At 43.2% G+C, this 9429-nt stretch overlaps 1 protein-coding gene across 19 annotated transcripts in view; it reads left to right on the top strand.

Annotated features, from left to right (window-relative positions):
* The first annotated feature begins 5093 nt into the window (after nucleotides 1-5093).
* PICALM (phosphatidylinositol binding clathrin assembly protein) overlaps nucleotides 5094-9429 on the top strand; it is a 113841-nt gene continuing 109505 nt past the window's right edge. For 6 of the 19 annotated variants that reach the window (XM_053925737.2, XM_024572702.4, XM_024572701.3 and 3 more), the window contains exon 1: nucleotides 5100-5653. In XM_053925737.2, coding sequence (XP_053781712.1) covers nucleotides 5524-5653 — 130 coding nt within the window. In that variant the 5' untranslated portion in view covers nucleotides 5100-5523. Of the gene's footprint in view, nucleotides 5654-7664; nucleotides 7683-9429 lie in introns of those variants that run through there. The other 13 variants (XM_024572699.4, XM_024572698.3, XM_024572695.3 and 10 more) reach the window with 7 other exon arrangements.

Raw genomic sequence — 9429 nt, 5'->3', positions numbered from 1 at the left:
TTCATTTCTGACTGGATCTTTTTATGATGTTAAGGTCCTCACTAAATTCCTTGAGCATCCTCATAACCACTGTTTTGAACTCTGCATCTGATAGCTTACCTCCATGTCGTTTAGCACTTTTTCTGGAGTTTTGATCTGTCCTTTCATTTGGGCCATGTTTCTATGTCTCCTTATTTCGGCAGCCTCCCTGTGTTTGTTTCTGTGTTTTAGGTAGAACTGTTTTGACTTTGTGTCTTGGTAGTGTGGCCTAATGTAGAAGGTGTCCTATAGGGTCCAGTGGCATAGCCTCTCCTATCACCCAAGCAGGGTACTTGAGGTGCACTGTTTGTGTGGGCTGAGTACACCCTCCTTTTGTAGTTGAGCCTTAGTTGCTGTTGGCAGATCAACGGGAGGGATTTATGCATGTAAGTCAACTGCAAGGATTGGCTGTGACCACTAGGCACCAGCCTCCTCCTTTTGTGGAGGATCAGCTATGCAGTGGCATGTAGTGGTGCTCCAACGTGGTCTGTAGCTGTTCTTTGGGTATGCTGGTCCTGGGGTTTCCCAAGTGGTACAGGCCAAGATCAGCCCCACCTGTTTTGTCCAGGACCACCCTGCCTGAGTTATAAAGCAATCTGAGATGGCTGCTACTTGTGCTGGGCTTAGAAATTTCTATGAATCTAGGCTGCTAGTTCTGGATCTAGGGTTCACTGAGCTCAGCTGCTTCTTGTTTGAGAGGATTTAGGAAGTTGTGAAGCATGAGCCAAGATCAGCCATTCAGATGAAAAAGCAGCAGCTTGGGTGAGCCAAGTTGGGTGGGGCAGAGTCTCTGGGGATCTCCAAGGTGAGTTAAACAGTGTTAGCCAGGTTGATGGAATCTTAGACATGGCACCAGTCTGCTGGCTCAGCTTGGATGGATGTGGTTTCTTTAATTCTGTAGTTGTCAGACTTCCATTCAACTTGATTTCTGTCAGTTCTGAGTGATGGTTGTTCTATATTTTAGTTGTAATTTTGTGGTGATTATGTGAAGAGGAGAGCCATGTCTGCCTAGGCTGCCATCTTGACCGGAAGTGGTATCCTACTTTTATTCTACTTCATAATTTGAGTTTTCAATGATGATTCAGTGTTAAGATTTGATTAATCTTCCCTTTTAAGGCATGGATTATATTTAACAGCTAGGCTACATATCATCTCTAAACAAGTATAAAAGGTCCAAATACATATTGCAATTATAAAATCAAAAGTCACATTGAAAATTGCAAAATTCCTGAAAGAAAGGAAGGTGTGGTAAGAGTGTGTAAAGGATAGTAAGAGAGCTGAATATATGTGAAAGAACTTGGAGGTTACCCTGATTATCTCATTTCAGCATGCTAGGTGGAACAGTGTGTATTAAAGGCCATATGGAAATTTATGACAAGGTAAAAGTACATGAACTAGTGTCATGAGACACTTAAGCCGTGAGAGCCCAGGCTCTAAAGTCAGACAGATCTGAGATCTAATTCTAGCCTCCCCACCTAATAGCTACGCAAATTTAAGCAAGGCACTACACTTTTCTGAAGCCTCGATTTCTTCATCAGCAAAATGGAGAGAAAAGAAGTGTATTAAGCACGGTAGCTAATTTAAGAGGCATAATCAAAAAAGTCAAATTCAACACAGGTTTTTCTGGTCATGGAGTTCTGGGCAGCATTCCTCCAAGGATTTATTTGGGGCTCCAGGGTTCTTCCATTTTGTGGTTTTAAACTCCTCTGAATTCTTTGAAGTCTTCATTCGGCAGGGAGATAAGGGGGAAAAAAGAGAACGTTCACCATGTGTAGGAGTTTTTACAGGTTCTGTGGGCCAAGCTTTAAATGGCTTTCATCATTTCTGTCCACATTCTATTGGACAGAAATCAGTCACATGATCCCAATTCATTACAAGGGAGGCTGGGAAATGCAGTGTGTGCTCAGGAGAAAAGGAAACAGAGTTTGCTGAACACAGAGCTCTCTCTGCCACTTAATGTCTTGAAGTAATTTTAGGTTTTAACTGAGATAGTGCATGTAATGTGCTAAGCACAAGGTGAATAATAACCTGAATAAGGATCCCACAGTTAGAAGTGGAGTACTTGCTTTGAGATTCTAGCAAGAGAGCTCAGCTAACATTTGAAGAAATGCTCTTACCTTTTGGTAAGGTTATATAAGATTATGATCTTTAACTGATGTGGCAGCATCAGGAAATATAAACATAGAAAGTTGAGGGAGGAAGGGTTTGCCAGGTGTTCACATTAATGTAGCTAACAGAATGTCAAAACATTATAATTTCGATAACCCTAATGTGTAAGAAGAGTGGGGATAGGGAGCTGTGGGCTCATTGGAACTGGGAAAGGATGAAGAGTGGAGTAATAGGGAATAAAAATTTTGGTCAATCCTCTCTTCCATATTCTTTTTCTTGCTCACTTTCTTTTGTCATAGACATTATAAAGGTGCAGCATATTTTCTTCTCATCTGTTGCCAATTAAAATATTGTAAGAACTTTGAAAACACAGACCATGTTTGTCTCACACAGTTATATTTTAGCATCTAGAATGCCTAGCATTTGAATTTGCAGGCAAGAAATATTTGTTGGATGAATCTAACCTATATTGGCGGTTCCTACAGGTCTTGCCTGAAGGGTCTAGGTAAAGTATCGAAAGAAATGAGTTTTTAAATCTTGCTTCTGCCACTTTAATACCTGTGGGATTCTGGGACTTTTAAGACTTAACTTCTAAGACACCTTTTTCCTCATATTAAATAGGCATAATACTTTTAGAGTTATAGCAATGGGAAAATTAAAGGAAAACTTTATGTATGTAGTGTTCCTAACAGCATTCAAAAAACTGTTGTGTCCCCCTACCCCCCCGCCATTTTAATTTGGGACCCATAGTTTTTAATTTGGAAAACCTAGGAAATATGTGCTAATCAAGTTTTTCCTTCTGTTTTTGGTTCTGTTCATTTATAATTAAAACAAATAAGCTTCAAGATGGTGGTCAAAGTTAAGAGCTGATTAGAGCCCTGGCTGGGAACCTCAGTTGGTTAAAGCATCTTCCCGATATGCCAAGGTTGCAGGTTTGATGCCCTGTCAGGGCACATACAAGAAGCAACCAAGGAATGCATAAATAAGTGGAACAAATTGATATTTCTCTCCATTTCTCTCTCTCTCCCCGTTCCTCTTTCTCTAAAATCAGTAAATAAAATTTTTAAAAAAGAACTAATTCCCAAAGCATTGATGACTTCACCATTAGAAGAGTATTCAGCACCTAGAATAATGCTTGAGGCATAGTAGGTGTGCAGTACACATTTTTGAAATACAGTGAATGAATTAATCAAATACTGAAATAAGGATGATGCTCCAATTGTGGGATGGACATGATGTAAGTGTGAAAAAGTGGACAGATTTTATCAAATGAGAGGTTTGGTGTTTCCAAATGGGTAAATTTAAAATGTTTTCATTCATTCATTCATTCAACCAGCATTTTCCCTGAGAATGAAATATTTAGCTATTGAGAGTTAAACACCACGCTTATGATGGCCTCATCAGAGGGTTTACCAGTGGAGAGGCTCAGTCCAATTGTAACCTCTTCGGTGGAATCCATAGGAGATTAGCAAGGATGTCTGAAATGTCTTGAGAACTGGGTAATTCCACTGCTAGATAGAAACGGGGCAGCAAACTGGACACCAAACCACAGATGGATTGCAGATGCACTGAAGGAAGTCATTACAGTTTTGTGAAATTTGGGGCTGGCTTGACTAAGACGAAGCCTGCTGGTTTAAGAACTGTATGTTCTTGGCAAAAGCATGGTGTTGCAGAATTTCACCAGCCATAGTGGGGAAAAAAGGGGAGGGGCAAGAGAATGGGAGGATACCACAAAATTCATGATATGATACATAAAATGTTAACTATCTATTAGTTTTGCCTCTTTTGAGAGACACCAGATTGAAGCACTGTATCTAGATTTGGCTGGCAGATGGTGTACACAGACTTTCTGAGTATGTTAGCATTTCATTTGAAACTAGCAGGATTACATAGGACTGTTGTGGTAATTTAACATTCATATAGATTTTAAAACATCTCAAAACCTGGGTTAAATGTGGGGCCCTAATAACATTGTAAAACTCTTTGTGAAATAGATCTGTATCTCATAGAAGATTCATAGAATGTAATAATTCCTCTAAAATGTCTCCAGGGTCGTGTTAATGTCTTCTTTCCCTGAAAAATCTGATTTACACAGGAGAAAAGGGGAGAAAGATTAAATAAACCAGGGGAGAGGGCAGGTAGTGATGCCTCAGTTTTTGAATGGGACTTCTCACTTCCTTCTATGGTCTGGATCTTTAATCACCGCCATCAGTTAACCTTACAGGGTTCAAGCTAATCTGTGGTTGACATCATCCTACTTCTTCCTTTTCCAAATTCCAGTGAAACTATGTGTTTCCTGTCCTGTTTGACGCCCTAGAGAAAGAATAGTGGCTGGTTAGTATCTAAATTTAGACAGGCAGCAACGTGTCGAGTTTTCAGAGACAAACAAAAACAGGTGACATTTCCAAGCAGCTCAAGAAAACGGGACAAAACCCCAACCCTCCTGGAGCTGTTAGTAAGCAGGGAGGGCTTCGATAGTTCCACAATAGGGAGCGGCCTGGGGGCAGGCTCAAATAAGGGGCCCAAAGAAGTCCATTTCCTTTTCCTTAGTCAGGAGGATGGCCTGGGGGTGGGGGGTGCGTTCCTAAACATATTCTTAATTATGCTAGGGAAGCCTGGGAAGCCAGAATTCTGACAGCTCCTTCCTCTCAGGGTGCTATGAAGGCAGCTGCACCTCCTCTTTGTCAAGATACTGGTTTCAACCACAGCCACTAGGACAACCTTGGAGTGCGGTGGGAAAGGGGAGGGGCCGACCCCCAGAGCACCGAACTCAACGCCCATACCCCGCCCCGCCCCCTCTCTGTGACCCCAGCGGACTCATCCTCCCGCGACCTGTTGGCAAAGAGTGTCACGTGACGCGGCCGGCCCCCGCACTCCCCGCCCCCCGCCTCGGGCGGCCCTCACATTGAGCCCGCCGGGCGGGTTCCAGCACGTTACACGCGGGCACCGCCCCGCTCTTCCCTCGCTGAGCGAGGGAGGGCGGGCGTCTAAAAGGAAAGAGAAGGAAAAGGGGCGGGAGAAGGAGGAGGGGCGGTGCTCGAGTCACGTGACCCTGGGCAGCCCGGAAAGCTTCGAGGAGGAGCCTGGCGCCGCCATTTTCCTGCAGCTGCCTGTCCCTCTTACTCTGCCCGGCTCCAGCTGACCAGGGGAGGGGTGGGCTGAAGTGAGGCGGGGGCAGGGGAGCGCCCGGCACGGTGCCTGACCCCGCGGGTGACACGAACCGGTTCTTTCCGGCCTGGGTGGCAGCGCGCGGCCCTGAGCCCCGCCCCAGGCCGGCGGGCGGAGAAGGAGCCGGTGAGGGTAGGGGGTGCGGTGGGGGGTGGGGGTCCTCCGGCGCTTGGGGGTCCCAGTCCCCGCCGGCTGCGGAACGGGAAGGGTGGCGGAAAAGCCGCAGAGATGTCCGGCCAGAGCTTGACAGACCGAATCACCGCCGCCCAGCACAGTGTCACCGGCTCCGCCGTATCCAAGACAGTATGCAAGGCCACGACCCACGAGATCATGGGGCCCAAGAAAAAGCACCTGGACTGTGAGTGAAGCCTACGGCTGCCCAGCGACCCGCGTCTTTCTCTCCATCTCTTTTCTTACGCCTCCTTTTGCTGCCTTCCCCCCCCCCCCCCAGCGTCTTGTATGGCACGGCGGGTCCTGAGCTCGTTCGAGCTGTATTTTGCTTCCATTCCACCTGCCTTCACGGTTTTCGTTCCCTGTCTCAAAATCCCTGACAAGCCACTCCCCTCCGGGTTCCTAGGGGACCCTCGCTTCTCTGACGGAGCGCCACGGTGCCCCAGCGTGCCTCGCCACCTGGCCTCTCACCTCCCTGCTTACTCCATGCACTGCAGCCTTGCCTTTCCTCCCACCCCAGTGCCCTTTCCGAGCGTCTCCCCGCTTGCTCCCCGGCTCACCGTCCCATTGTTTCCCATTAGCCTTCTTCGGGTTTCCGTAAACGCCTGTTGGCTTGAACCCGGATCCCTTTTTCTCCGCTACCCTCAGGGTTGCTTCGCTTCTAGAGGTTCCCACTTCGTTTGCTCCACTAGCCTCTTCTCCTGGCCCTTCCTGGGTTGCTCGCCCACCTTTGCAACCCACACTTGCGTTACTTTGCCTCTGTAGTTTCAGTTAAATTCTTTCGTCTCCCTTTATATTAAAAACCATGCTCAATACTCGATTTTAATCCCAGATTACTTTCTTCGTTGAGGTGGAAGTAAAGGGATTCCGTTTGGTTTAGGGAAAGCTTTGTGGAAAGGTGGGATTTTTAATTGCCTCTGGTGGAATTTAATCATTGTATTTTCCTGTTTTCGGATTGGGGTAAGTTGTGAATGTCAGGCAAGCCCCCCCCCCCCGCCTGTGTGTGTGTGTGTGTGTGTGTGTGTGTGAGAGAGAGAGAGAGTGTGTGTGTGAGAGAGTGAGTGTGAGTGCGCGCGCCAATGGGGATATGGGAAAGGTTTGCTAATACTGGTATCGATTCCTGGAACTGTTAAAACTGGCAGTTTGAATTTAGAGGCTTGAGTATGAAGCACAGACTTTTGGAATTCAAAATGGATGAATAGTCATACCCACAAATAACATACATGTCTTTAAAAACCGATGAAAAATGTTTGATGATACTTGAGTTTGGACTTCGTTTTAATTTTAGGCTAGGTATCTTGGGGGACTAGCCTTTCTAACGTACGTACAACCACTAGACCTAACTCCTCCCAACTTTTTCCAAACCTGGAAGCTACCTGTAATATCCTCCTCTTTCTTTCCACTCCTTTACCTCAAGGTACAAAACTCAGTGGATTACTCAAGCTTTGACGTAGTGGAGTTCTGACCCGAAACTTTTCAGGGCAAAATAGGGAAATAGGTGCAATAAGAAGTTCCTTTTTTACTACCCTGACTGCCTAATCTTGCATGAAAGTTACTTTGCTTTACTGATCGAAGCAAGAGTGTGCACGTCCTGAAAGGAAATTCACTGACAGGAGTCCTGTTTTGATTTCTTATTTGGACTTTGGCCATAAGGCTTGAACTTAAAAAAAAAATGTACAAAATGTGAATTCTTCCAAGAATACTTTGCTCATGAAGTACTGCTAAAACAAGTTATTGCTACAGACAAACCCATTATTCATTGTGACTGGTTCCTTTGCTGGAAAAGTAAGAAAAAAAAAAAACCCCAAAAAACCATCATTACTGCTTGGTTCTTCTCTGTGGTGCACAAGTCATGCAGGCTGCTTTTTAACTATCAGTCCTTGCCAGTGTAGAGAATGCAGACTATATTTCAATGGTGACATTTTAATACACAAATTAATTCAATTAAAGAGCAGTGAAACTGTAAATGATTTTTTTTTATTATCTGATATTTGGAGTAGACATTTGTATTGTTTATATCTCTTCAAATGACTACTTGGCTTGCTCTACCCAACTGTATGGTGTGCCCTAACGCTGTGTTAATTTTTTGTTGTTTTTTATTTTTCTTTTTAGTGATGGGCACGTGAAGAAATTACTTGTAACTGTGAACTATGTATTGTGCTCTTCCCTTACTTCAAAATAATAAATTATAACAAGAATAGATAAAGCTTTTAAAGGTACTTATAAAGGTTTTTTGTCATACTTCAAATTTAGAGTTCCTGTAAATATATTGATAAGAAGGTCAGAAAATAGGTTAGGTAAGGTTAGGATGGTGATACTTACTTGGGGATTTATGAACGTTAGCCTTTCCTCCTGTAATAGAAGCTACTGCAGATGCTAGCTGGGATGAAGTTTGTAGAGCTCTCTCACATTTGTAGTTCTTTTTCTCTACTACTTGGGCTTATAAACTCCCACTTATTTAGAACTTGAGTATTACTGATAATGTTTGATTTTTTTTTTTTAATTCATATAAATAAGGATCCCCTACTGTTAATTCTTCTCAGTGAGGTTTTTTAAATAATAGTGATATTATTTTTCCTATGTTGTTTAAAATGCATTTCTAACCAGTTCTCACTAATGAAATAACTTTTAGTCTGACGAATGAGTGGTTTTTCTAAACACCTTCCACGCACACTTTAATCTACTTTGAGAAAATTGAAAAGGCTACCATAGTTCTGGGTCTTGACACCATGCATTTTAGGCTTTAATGTAGGGGTATTTCCTCTTACAGGAAGTTTTCTTTCTAGTGAAAGCTAACTTCTGTTGCATCTTTTAATATCTGCCCAAACTATTGCCTACTTACTTGAACCTAATGAAAACTAGTTATTTATTTATTTACTTTTGATAATTTCATCTTTTAAATGTTTTTAACAAAAAGATGCTTAGGACTTTTCTTTTCCCCTCTAAGACTTTAGAGTGTGAATGTAGTTCCCTGTTCTTCCCTAAGGTTTTACTTACTAGGAAGTGATTATTATGATTGATGAATTAAGGGCTTAATTGATGCTATATTTTACAAGGTCTGTCCAGAAAGTATCCAGCCATGTATTATCCAAAAGAAAGACATTTATTGAAGAAGGTACAAGATACAGGAAACATTGTGCATAGGATAATGATGGCTCAGTCCCCTTCAAAGAAGGCACCTTGGGATCTCACACAGTTGTTCCACTTGCCATCAGTGGCCTCATTGTATTTTCCTGAATCTCATCAAGGGTCTGAAATCTCTTCCCTTTCAAAGGTGATTTTAGATTTGGGAAAAGCCAGAGTCTCAGGGTGCCACATCTGGGCTTTATGGGGGCTGAGTCACCTCGGTGATTTGATGTTTTGCAAAAAAAACTGCTCCATATGTGATGCATGAGCAGGTGCGGTGTTGTGATAAAGCTGCCAATCACCAGTTGCCCATAGTGGTAGCCTTTTGAATCATCTGAGTAGTTTCTGCAGAGGAATGCTCAAGCTTAATGCGAAATTCGATGCAGATTTGTTGCTCTCCTTGCTCAGTCATTTTGAACGCAGTGGCCACACAGTACATATGCTCACTCAGCAGCATCCTCAGCTCACATTGAGTAGTACAGTGAAGTCGTAATGGTTCACACATGCACATTCCAGTCCACTCTCTTTGGCTGCCAGGTTACATCAATGTCATGCAAACTGTTCTCGTTTTATTAACAATGGTCGTGTACTTGCTTAAGAAAGATCGTTTGCTTTGCTTATAGGTGTCAGTAGATAGTAGTGTTAATTAGTGTGAGTGTAGTATGAGTAGAGTTGTCAAACTTGAAACATATTTGTAAAAATGAACATGATTTACATTTAAGTCCAGGGCCATAATCAAAGTAGAAGACTAGCAGCCCATAAGAATTCAAACATAAATTTTAAGGACTTCAGTTTGCCAGGCACTTATTAACCACTATCTAATTTAACTCTCTCAAT

The sequence above is a fragment of the Desmodus rotundus genome, chromosome 5 (assembly GCF_022682495.2).
Source record: "Desmodus rotundus isolate HL8 chromosome 5, HLdesRot8A.1, whole genome shotgun sequence".
Taxonomy (NCBI): domain Eukaryota; kingdom Metazoa; phylum Chordata; class Mammalia; order Chiroptera; family Phyllostomidae; genus Desmodus; species Desmodus rotundus.
Note: the sequence above shows the minus strand (reverse complement) of the source record. Positions and strands in the feature narration are given on the sequence as shown.